The sequence below is a fragment of the Gymnoscopelus microlampas genome, assembly GCF_963454915.1.
Source record: "Gymnoscopelus microlampas genome assembly, chromosome: 17".
Lineage (NCBI taxonomy): Eukaryota > Metazoa > Chordata > Actinopteri > Myctophiformes > Myctophidae > Gymnoscopelus > Gymnoscopelus microlampas.
In genome coordinates, this window is record NC_139954.1 from 18415871 (window position 1) to 18428581 (window position 12711).

At 43.3% G+C, this 12711-nt stretch overlaps 1 protein-coding gene across 5 annotated transcripts in view; it reads right to left on the reverse strand.

The window, feature by feature from the left end:
- Positions 1–12711, reverse strand: part of LOC311064592 (neuropilin-2-like) — a 128922-nt gene that overhangs the window by 4553 nt on the left and 111658 nt on the right. For 2 of the 5 annotated variants that reach the window (XM_084084462.1, XM_084084461.1), the window contains one exon: positions 883–945. The exons of 2 other annotated variants lie outside the window; for them this stretch is intronic. In XM_084084462.1, coding sequence (XP_083940588.1) covers positions 883–945 — 63 coding nt within the window. Of the gene's footprint in view, positions 1–882; positions 946–7324; positions 8890–12711 lie in introns of those variants that run through there. One more of the 5 variants, XM_084084460.1, reaches the window with a different exon arrangement.

The window sequence follows — 12711 nt, forward strand, 5'->3', positions numbered from 1 at the left end:
AGAGGATGCTGGGAGGAACAAGGGAATGCACACGTGCGCGTGTGCGTGCGCGCGCACACACACACACACACACACACACACACACACACACACACACACACACACACACACACACACACACACACACACGTGAGGCAAACAATGATTGTTACAGACAGATGTTATTTCTAGATGCCCAGGAGGAAGCTGTGTGTCTGTCTGTCTGTCTGTTGTCTGTCTGTCTCACCCTATACCACAGGAGAACATGAAAGAGGTGGGGGTGACACATACACACACACACACGCACGCACGCACGCACACGCACACGCACACGCACACGCACGCACACGCACACACACACACACACACACACACACACACACACACACACTACAGTAGACACTGTAGTCTACTGTTGCCTGTCACACTGTTGCCACTGGCTTATTTCTGGTGGAATACAGCTAAAACATGGACAGTCATGGACAGATCTACAAGCTCACAACATGTTGAATTGCGATGCGTTGTGAGCTTGTAGATCTGCTATTGTCAATAATCTTTCAAAGAAAAAAAATACAATCTGTATCATTGGTTCTCAAAGTGGGGTCCGGGGACCCCCAGGGACTTGTTTGCTATTTTTGAAAATATCGAAAATGTTTGAATACTTTTGAATGTTTTAAAACAAATCTTCTCTGCTGGGGGTCCCTGGCACAAAACCTTTTCAGACAAACATTTATCAACTTCACAAAAAAGTTTGAGAACCGCGGATCTATATCAACTGTAAATATTGTGATATTTGATTTTGCCCATATCGCCTACAGCCCTCGAGACGGGTAACAAGAGTAGAGAGGAGAGGATGATGCCAGGAGAGGAATAGTGGATGAATGCAGAAAACCAGAGGCTCACCTCCATTGATATGCGGCCTATGGTTGAAAACAGCATCTTTTCCAAAGTCAATAGGCCTGGCATCTACAGAGCAGACAGAAAAGACAAACAGCATTCAATCCACAAGAGCCACTCCAGACCGACATATAAAAGTCAACATCAAACAGAGATTACACCACTCCAAAACCCTCATGTCCTCCACAGACAAAAAGCCCTTTTCCACATGCTGATGTAAATCCAGCCGCACAGATACAGTGGATAGTATAAAACCCCTGTATAAAAAGATGGAACGATCTTCTGTGAACTTTACAAAAGAATCTCCCAAAACATTACTATTCTGTGTTGAGTCTATCAAGGGGAAAAAAGGCATCCAGCATCTCTAAATGTTTTATCAAGACTGCTTTGATAGTGATATACGTATGAAAGATGTATGAGTCCACCCAGTTTTATTATGTGAATCGTCACTTTCTTTTCTTTTTTGCTTGGAAATGAAAACAGAGAGACGGAGAGACCAACAGAGAAAGAAGGGGAAGAAAGAGAGAGTGGAACATAGTTATCTAGAAAAAGACGCACAAGACCGTTTGATAGAAAAATATCACTTTTATTACCTTCACATTCCGCACAATATATTTCATTTTTAATTCCACGACCATGAAATTCAACAAGCTAAAATACCGCTTTAATATCTTTGAGGCAGGCCGAGGTGCAAGGCTTGGCGGGGTTCCAGAGCTCAATTCTGCTTCAATTCGGTTTTATTCAAGGAAATTGGTATTACAATTCTCGGATATAGTATATAAAAAAGGCGCAATAACTGCATGGCTGATAATGGATTATTGCCAGGGCAAAGGAACTAAAAAGATATGAAGTGAAAATATAATAGATAGATCACAAAGATAAAACGATGAAATCTAATCCAAGAGAAAAGACACATGGGCCTAATTTTGTAACTAAGGTTAGGTCAAATTTTATTGAGAGACTTTGTTAGTCAATAAATGAATTAGTTTCCCCCCCCCCCAAATGTGTCTTTGCAATCAATAAACATTGAAAAGACTGTATTTGTAAATGTGAACTGAGGTGAAATAAAAAAGCAATTTCCTTGAATTCAAAACGTGACAGAATCACACCTCTAAAGGTCTAAATTGATCCAAAATTGACCTACTAACCCCACACAGAGTATAAACACCAGGGCTAGGGCTCACCTCACTTTCAATTCAACGGATATAAACACAAAACGCCAATAACTACAGCATTCATTCCTTTCTGACGTTTGCTTATTGAATGTGCATCACCAATAACAACGTTTAACACGTCCAAAAACCTTCAGCGCCAGTCCATTCATTTGAACGCAACTGGACTGAATTGAAAGCGAATGAAACCCAGCCCTGATAAACAAGAAGTCAAAGAGACAATCACAGTCAAGGCCTTACATTCACAGAGGCAGGAGAAAAAGTGCACAGTAAATAGAACAGTGGTGTGGTTGAGGCCACTGATGGATAATGTTTTTTTAACCAGCTCACCATCCACACGGGCTGGTATTTTTAAGTTGGAGCGACTCCAAAGCTATCCTTACTTTACAAGAACTCTAAATCAGGGCTAATAAAGGTTTTATCCCTGGTTGATACAATCATCTGGTTCTGCTGCATCAACCACATAGATGTTAAGAGAAGTTACTACCTGACGTCTGAGGAGGAGCTACTCCATTGCAATGACAAAGATATTAAAAAAACAAAACAAAAGAAACAAGAACATCAACATCGCATTGAAATCATGTTCATCACTCAAATGTGAAAAGCATTTGGATTCCCCCCCTCAAACTCAAAAGGCTCCGTTTTACGTCATTCTTCAAATTTACATTTTGAGGCTACAAACATTGGGTTTGGGGGACGAAACATAAGAATTTGAAACAAAGAGAAACATGGGTTTTCAGGACAGGTCCAACCACATGTAACTATGTGAAACCAGAATGACGTTTGAAAGCACATGAGCCCTCAATGAGCTCTTAACATAATTCCTAGGAAAAATGATTTTTTTTTTGCCTGTTTGAGGACATTTTCTTGAGGAAACTCAAGTGTAGCCTGCAGGTAAAGAGGCACATCTCCAAATAATGTTTCAATCCTTCAGCATAGCACACATCTGGCCCACGATCAGTGGACATATGTCAGAACTAATCTGTCCCCAGTATGGGGCTGTGTGAGAGGAGCTGGTACAACTTTCATTCTTTTGATGGAGATCTCTGTTGAGATGTACTCCCTAATCTAAGAGGCTTAATCCATACCAGTGAAACAGTCTAATCTGTCAGTCTTCAGGGGTTCTCAACAGCCCTGAGAGCCTTCAGCAGTGGTGGAAAGTAACTAAGTACATTTACTCAAGTACTGTACTTGAGTACAACTTTGAGGTACTTTTATTTTAGTATTTCCATTTCTCATTATCTATACTATACTTTTACTCCACTACATCTCAGATTCAAATATTGTTACTTTATACTCCACAACAATTATTTGAAAACTTGAGTTACTAGTTACTTTGCATAATTGAATTATTAATGCAAAAGCCCTATTATGTACTGTACTTAAGCTATTCAAAAATAGTCGATTGGCTATTTTTGAAAAGGTTTGACAGATACTGCAATATCTCTTGAAAAGGTTTGACAAATGACTTTTACTCAAGTAATGTGTCAAGCCTTTTACCTGTAACAGAGTATTCCTCTATTGTGGCATTGCTACTTTTACTTAATACTTCCAAGTAACTTTCCACCGCTGCAAGTCCTCATGGTGAACTTGAATGGCTGTCATTACCAACCGAACATGAAATCACCAGCAGAGGGATGATAAAAGACACAGGGTAAAGAAAAGATAAGTGGACGGACTGTCTGGAGGACAGTTGAACACGTTCTAATGATCCTGCCTTACAGCCCCATGGATAGAATCATGTAAAAAAAAAAAAAAAGACTACCCACAACCCCCAAGTCTCATTTTATCTCTTCTATCCAATTAGTGCAGAATGGAAGAATGGAAAGGGGGGCTTTTTTCTGCTTTATTCAGGCACAGCCACGGACGGCTCTTTGGGTGTACACTGGCTCATTCCAGCAGGGGCCCGAGGACCCCTTTGAGTGCTTTCACTCGTTAATATTTTCTCCATGAAGTGGAGCAGAGGAGGAGGAGAGGGAGAGAGAAGAAAATAAGAGGGCTAGAGGGATATAAATGCTTACTGCAGGTTTTTATAAATGCAATGGGCTCCATTAACTAATTAGAAATATTAAAGGGTTTCAAAGTAATCTGTGATGGAGAAGGGAAAGAGAACCAGCAAGAGGGGGGGGGGGGTTGATTTAAAAGCACCACATGACGAGACGCCAAACCATTTTCCAAATCTTGCAAAAAGTTTGACAGAGACAGAGAGAGAGGGAGAGAGAGAGACAAACCTGCATGTGTAGCAGTATATAAATACAATCATATATCATTCTTGGATTTGAGTTAAAGACCTACATTGATTAGGGTGAGGCACGGTGCTGCTAGAATGACTCATATAATCTGTAAATCATACACAAGCTCAGCCTATTGCAGGCGGATGCCTGGGAACGCAGAAAATGGGTATGCAAGCACAAAATAGCCACAAATGTAACAGTTGACTAAAGCAAAAAAACACAACTTTATGGAACGCAACAGTAATGCAAAGTCAGGGATACCGTAATTGAAAAGTACTATAAATATTGTCCAGCGTATAAAAAACTAAGGGATATCTAAGAGTTATGTGGAAATGAATGACACCTTACATGATTTAACTGATTCTATAAGCTTAATGGAATCCTGGATGCCCAGCTACCACATGGAGGCTAATGCTGGTCAAGATGTGTGTCTCTGTGTGTGTGTGTGTGTGTGTGTGTGTGTGTGTGTGTGTGTGTGTGTGTGTGTGTGTGTGTGTGTGTGTGTGTGTGTGTGTGTGTGTGTGTGTGTGTGTGTGTGTGTGTGTGTGTGTGTGTGTGTGTGTGTGTGTGTGCGCGCGCGCGCGCACGTGTGCGTGTGTGTCTGTTCTGCCAAAATATGTCTTTCATCTGCTTTTGTGTTAGAAAAAAACCCTCACCTTCAGTCCAGACCCTCAACCTGCCTGCCTGTTAGCCTTCCTCTACCAGAAAAAACAAAATCTATCTTTAGCAAAAGAAGAGGAGTGCTTTTTTCCCTCTCCTTCTTTTCCTGTCCTTTCATCTCCCTCCATCTCTGGTGCACTCTTTTGAGGGAAAGGGAGCCTAGCTTAATGGACCCTGCTCCACAGAGAAAGAGATTTTACTCTCTCTCTCTCTTACTCTCTCTCTCTCTCTCTGCCATGTTTTTGGGAGGATTTGTGATGGAAAGGAAGAACAGAGAAGCAGCTAGGGGCGGTATTGATAGAAAGGGAGGGGGGTGTGGGGTGGGGTGGGGGGGGATGTATTCAGCCAAATGAAGTAGTCAGCTGCGCACAAAACAACATGGTAGTAGGTAGCCAGGAAGTCCATAAAATTGGGTACTGCTGTGATGGGACAGCTTTTGCAGAGAGCCTGCAAAGGACTGCTCACTCCAATACTACAATATGAACACCTTGCTTAAGATTTTCTCCCTTCTATCTGTACGTATACACACTGTATAAACAGTAGAGTAGTTGTGCCATTTCACTGATGCAAAATGGTGTCAGACTGAATATCATTGATTGTAACATTATCTTTCAGTATGAATAACAAAAACAATTCCTTGCCAAGCTACAGGCGATGGGTACGACAAGGTCTCAACTCAAACAACAAGGTTAATCACAAAGCAACAGGTGGTGGTAGCAGGTTGATGCACCGTTAAACTGCTGGACATTTTGATGAGAGCTTCTCTTGCACAATGATGTTAACAAATACCATTCATGACAGCTGATGACCGATGGACAGCAAAGGATCGCCAAACAATCACGGTAGCCGCGAAAACGAGCATTAGAGACAGATAACGAACGACTTCATCAACACTGTGTCAGGAAAAATGACGTTCAAAACACTATGTTCACACACTATGTTCAAATTAGTGATTTGTGAGCAGGACGGGCCTGATGGGGGTTGGGGCGGGGGTTTCCTTCATCATTGAGACAATGATAAAAACAACAATCATGTCTGTGCCACATGGGGGGCGGGGTTAAGTATTTAAATACATGATACATTTGACCGCTGGTTCCATTCCTTCCCAGTCAGACGTGTAACAGGACATACAATGTTTACTTTATACCGTTAACAGACAAACAGGCATCCAATACATCCAGGCAACAAACAAACATAGAGGAGCGTCCATAATATTTGACACATGTGTGGAGAAACGGCCTCGATCTCAAACGTAGGAGGTAGTGGCTTTAAAACCAAAGAGAGAGGCTGTTTAACCACTTAAGCATCCGTATTGTGGGCAACGTTTTAGCTGAAAATAGCAGATCGACAATAAGCTACCAACCCAGCTAAAGCTTTCCCCACAATATCAGAAAAAAAGAAAATACACTAGTATAGAGCCCTGTGGGACTCCGCTCAACCATAGTGGGGTTTTAAGTGGTTAGACACTTGGTCAGCCCACGTCTGAAAAATGCAGCGAAACGGCAGACCCGGTAGTGAGTAAAGTGGCTGTAAGTGTGTGCTTGTGCACATGCATGTGTATGTGTTAACGTGTGATTGCATATCTGTGAATATGTACGCATGTGTGTGTGTGTGTGTGTGTTTGCATAGGTGTCAGTTACCCCGTACCTGTGTGCATGCTTGTGTGTGTGGGTCGGCATGTGAGTTTGAGTTGTTGTGTTGTCGGTGGGTGTACTGTAGTGTAGTGTGATGTGTAACTAGAGCCCAAACCATATATCAGCCATTATTTTACTTTTTGGACGACATCGGTATAGCGGCAATTATGCAGCGGATGCGTCTCGATTTTTAACCACAGCATCGCTATGTTGGACAAGCTCACGACACGTCACATTGCAACATCACATTGTGACAATTGTTTACATTTCTAATGTAAGTGGTTGAATAAAAAGTTATTTGTGTGTATTTGTATACCTTTTTAGCATCTAAGCTAAATGTAGTCAAATAGAAAATGTTATCAAATCTAAGTTTTTCCAAATTGATCAGAAAAATGTTAGGGCTAAGGTTAGAAATATCAGTCAAAACGTCTCTAATCTCAATTGATAACAAAAAAAAAAAAAACGTCTCTAATCTATGGTTCAGGTCTCACTAAAATCGGGATCGGTATCGAACCCAATAATCTGGCATCAGCCGGGCTTGTGTGTGTGTGTGTGTGTGTGTGTGTGTGTGTGTGTGTGTGTGTGTGTGTGTGTGTGTGTGTGTGTGTGTCTGTGTCTGTGTGTGTGTGTGTGTGTGTGTGTGTGTGGAGAGCTGTAAACCAGGCTCAGCCTGTCTTCCTCCCGTGTAAAACCAGAGCGACAGCACAACACTGATTCTTTATTTTCCTCACCAAAGCCCAGACACAGACTCACGGTCTGTAGCAGTGTGTCTGTCACGGCTGGTTGGGCCTCACTGATTCTCACACTGTGTTCTCACACACTCTGTGCAGTGCAGTGTGCTCTCTCTCATCAGTCAATCTATCTCTTCCCATGTCTACCTCAATTTATCGGACGTGCACGGACACACACACACACACACACACACACACACACACAAACACTGAGGGTTTTTTTTAAGTCGCAAACACTCTTGTTGTCACGCGTGGACATGCACAAAGCACAAGTGTAAACTGTTTTCGTTCAATCACACAGGCACACTGTGCCTCTCTGGATACACACATATTACACACACATGCACTCTCATTCTCTATCACTCTCTCTCACTCTCTCTCTCTCTCTCTGTCTGTCTGTAATAGCCCTCCCTCCTTCTCCTTTAGAGCCTTTCTATAAATCCTTCCTCTATCAGAGTATTTGGAGGCAGACAGTGTCCGAGCTGCAGAGCCGAGTCGGACAGGCATATCCTGCCCTGATATTTATAGAAGAGCGTACCATAAACCATATCGCTTCACAGGTATTTACTATATCTTCCCACAACCGGTAAGTCTGAACTAGTCCGCACCCATACTGCATGTACAATTACAGAATGTCTGTCCTTAAGGCTGGCTGGCTGGGGGGTCAGTCTCTTTTGTCCGTATGTCTAATGACAGTCTGTCTGTGTGCCAAAGAGCCGCAGCCAATCAGACAGCTAGTGAATCGATCACAGACAGTCAATCAGTCTTTCACCGGCCAGTCAATCGGCCTCTCTCCCCACAGCGAGGGATATCAATAAAGCTCATGTCGTTCGTTAAGCTCCTTCGTCGACACCAGGAGATGTAGTTCTCTCATCTTTGGGCTGGATTCTACCCAGCTATAGGAACAGCCTGGATAGAGTAATGTTGCATCCTGAACGTAGATCAGATTAGCCGTTATGCACTGGGATGTGTAGTTCTGCGCCAACCATCTGTCAATTCCCACTGATGTGAAACACCAGTGAAGTTACCCTCTATAATAGTTCATTCATTCGTTTTAGGGGTTGGGGGGGGGGGGGGGTGAGGGGGTGGGGGCTGTAGTTTCCACATCCCCCTCCAGTGATTTCTTCCAACAAAGCTTCCCAATAAATTGCACGATTTAAAACGTAGTCCATAGGTTGTGGTTTTTTGTCTCAACATTGGGCCTCGTAGTTGTCATCCAGCCTGATGGTGAGCATGGGGTCGACGCCCGGCCCCACCAGCCCTCCACCGCCACCTGGGTACAGGTGGTTCTGGTTGGGGCTGTGGATGAGGTTCTGGCAAAGGTTTTGATTCTGGTAGTAGTTTGGGTGACCGGGCTGACTGGGCTGCTGGCTGCTGTTGTGGTACACCACCGACTGATGGTGGCTAGTGGAGGTCTTCTTGGTGGCCAGGTAGTAGCGGTGGCAGCACAGTATCGCCACCAGAGTCACGGTGGCCAGCAGCAAGAGGGCGCCACCTCCCACCAACACATAGTACCAGTAGGCAGGGATGTGCTGAACGGCCACTGTGTCTACTGTGGGCTCCACCCCAGACACGGCGCGCCCTGGAGGGTAGGAGGACACATTACAGGTCGGCTTGGTGGAAAGTAGGGAGGCAGGCAGGCAGAGGAAAAGTTGCATAGGTCCTGGGGCAGTGAGCTAAAGTTATCTGTCCCTTTGTCTGCGAGTTAACATAGCTATAAGGAATAAAGCAGCCATGGTCTCCTGCTAAGCCGTCAGAACTCAGGTTAGGGTTATTTGGTGACATTAGACTAACCTGAACCTTAACTCCGTAGCCAAAATAACTACTGTATGCAAACCTCAACCAGAACTGTAATTAACCATCACCAAAAGAACTGTGCTATATCCTTAACCAAAAAGAACCATGCCTGACGTTAAACCAAAAGAACCATATCTAAACTTAACTGTAAACAAAAGAACTATGCCTAACCTCAACCAAATAGAACCAGGCCCTATAACCTTAACCGATAGCCCTAACAATAACCAAAATAACAGTGCTTAACCATAACCAAATAACAGTGAAGGTCTTATTATTACTGGCAGGTCGAGTCTGGCAACTCGACATGGTACACATTTTGGACAAACACTGAATTCTGACGGATTTGTCGTGAGACCAGGTTTGCAGCTCAATTACAGACTTTTTTCTCTTTACCTTAATCCATACTGAATACTGATCATCACAATGACCACAATGACAAAGATCAAGGTTAGCTCACTGTCCCAATACCTACACAAGTGTATAATAAATATCTACGTGTCTTATTATATTTGCAATTTCTCAAAAAAGGCTTTCATTGGTGATTCATGTTCTTTTACTGATTGTACATTTTTGATTCTTGATGCAAACAGCACAGGCATTAGCTGCACATTGACAGGCAGAGGCTCATGCCATGCTGGCCCTTGGGATTCGATTGGTCGATGCAAAGCCTTGATTATGCAGTGATTGGCTGTCTTCGATTGAGCCGGGTGGGGGCGGGAGGGAGGGGGGTGTTAAGTGGTTGTAGCTTTTTGTAAGAAGCAGCTGGTTTTGATCGTGGCCAGATCAGACTGAATGACACACATGACAGGACCAAACAGAGAGAAAGAGGGTGAAAAAAGAGGAAATAAGAGGGACATCAGGGGAGAGAGACGAGACAAAGGAAGGAGGAGGAAGCAGAAATAAAAGGAATGAGTAATAGGGCAGTAAAAGAGTGAAAGGGTAGAGAGAGAGAGAGGGAGGGAGAGAGAGAGAGCTAATCCGGCCATGATATCTTTAATCCTGCATTAAAGGGTCCTGTCTGAAACTTCAATACTAGGTTAACCCTCTGTGAAAAGAGAGGTAGCAGAGAGAAAGAGAGAGAGAGAGGGGGGGGGGGGGGGGCAGACAGAAAGAAAGAAAGATGTAGTACTGAGAAAGAAGGAAACAAAAAAAAAAGACTCAAACAAGGAAGAGAGGGAAAGAGAGAACATGCATGAGAAAGAGAGCAGAGAGAGAGAGACAAAAGCGAGATACTGGAGACACTTGAGACAGAAAATGTGAAGGCGGAGAGAAGTGGAGAAAATGAAGGATATTAAAAAGAGGCAATGAACGAGGCAGACAGAACACCGAACCTCAAGGAAGCCAACTGGCTTCTTTTTAAAGTTCAGACGTACTCTTTAAGGGTTTAAGCCGGGCTTTGATTGTAAAGCTGCGCTCTAAGCAGCCAAGCACAGAGAGCCTTCCCACAAGTGGATTAAGACAGAGATGATTTCCACGGCTGCAAATTGACCCCTGCCTCGCTGTTTTAGATCTGAGCGAAAGAGGGAGAGAAACTCAGTGGGGGAGGGAGAAAGTTCCACAAGAGTGAATTCTCTAAGGTGAACTGAAAGAGGTGGAAAAAAGGGTTGCTTTTAAAGGTGATTAAAGGCAAGTAGGCAACTGGTAATCTTTTTTTTTTTCTTAATTAACACAACTTTCCTCCTCTGAGCAGAGCACGTCCCTCTTGTTGATAAGAGATATTTGAAATCTGTGAGGCTGGCAAGGATTTAAAGAAAAAGGTGAAATAAGATACTTTAAAGGCAGGATTTGCCAGAAGTGGAGTTCTACAAGTGAATTCTCTGGGTGGTCAACTTGGGCTGTGTGTGTGTGTGTGTGTGTGTGTGTGTGTGTGTGTGTGTGTGTGTGTGTGTGTGTGTGTGTGTGTGTGTGTGTGTGTGTGTGTGTGTGTGTGCGCGCGCGCGCGCGTGTGTGTGTGCGACTGTGCACGTGCATTTGCATGTCTCCAGCATGCATGGTCGGTCGGACTGTCAGCCTTCTCTTGCCACAAGCCAAACACCTCCCTGATTGCCACGGATACCAAAGCCGCCAGCGTGCCACGGTCGATTAACCCACTCTGCAGACAAACTGACATTGTTCGCTCACTTGAAAAACAGCTTATCCAAACTCGAGTCCAACTTTAAAAGACAGTTTGATATGAAGTTGCTGAGCTCCACAACATATTTTGGTTTCGGAGTGTCAATTTAACACTTAAAATGAACACTCTGAATTTGACTGTGCCTAATGGTCACTGGTCAAAAGGTGAATTTGTATTTGAGTGAATTCTGTCGTTGGGACATCTGGGATAGGTCCCCATTAATTAAAGATATCCCATTCAAAAAAATACATTTTCAGTCACTTCAGTACGGACAATTTCATAGATTCATGCCAGTCAGTCCATATGCTCATCCTTCCTACTTGAAATGATGGAACTGACCACAAGTGTGTTTCTATCATCATCCATCCTCACACACCTCACCACATCCTACTCACATTTCCCCTTTTCTTCTACCTTCCCTCTATATCAACTGAAAACACATCACATAGATGTTGAAAAAACTACAGGACCATATTGTGTGTCAGATTCTAAGAAGAGTCCATAATGTATATGCTATGACATGTGCCCTGTTTGTTATGCAGGGCACACATCTGGAAGTCTTCCTGGTAAAGAACTGGCAAACCACGTCCACCCACATAAACACAAATCCATTGGTACACAGCTAAAGGCTTCTTCAACCTTGTTTGACCCGATACACATTTTTGAAGCCTTTATCCCAGCACTCTGCAGTGTTGGTAGCCATTTGCACAGACCTGTTGCAGGATCCGGGACCATAGTTTAGGAACCCTTCAGGCATTAGGCCAAACACTTGAGGTGGATTAGAAGTGGGCTTTGTTCAGCACTCAAGTTTTTTTTTTGGTTTTCGACTTTGTCATCCTGGGCAGTGGTATTTACGTTCTACTGAGTTGAATGGGGTGAACCAAACCATGAACTTCTCAAGTGTCTGTTGGCATTCAAAGAATGTTTTTGATCTGAACTTGATACGGGGAGAGCTGACTGGCTTGATCTCCGTTTAGAGGCTTGACTGAGCGCTCTCTAAAATCAGCGCAACCTCAAAGTTCTCCATCCAAACACTGGAAACCATAGTGGCAAGTTGTACTGGAATTTCCCACATAATATCCCACCACAGCATCACTGAAGTGAAGCAGATAAATACAAGAATAACTGGAACAGATCCATAAACAAATAAAAACCCTGGAAGTACAATTCAGCTGTGAACCCTGTTTTTTATGTAAAAGAAACCCAAACAAAAGCATTTCTCACGATAATAGCCATGGGTAGGGAGTCCACTCTTGTCCATCCTTGTTCTGAGTGGACCCAGTTAAAGTATGCCTGTGACTAGCCTGCTGTACATTTTGGCCCCAACCCAGTTTCCAAACTACAGATCTAAAGTCTAAGTACCTTATGTCTGCTTTCAGTCTGCCATGTTTGAGAATCAAGCAAAAACTAAGAAAAATACGGGTAAAATAATAGGTTGAAACCTGGACTATGATCATCTCCATTTTTAATTAAAATGGAAGACTGGCAACTTAC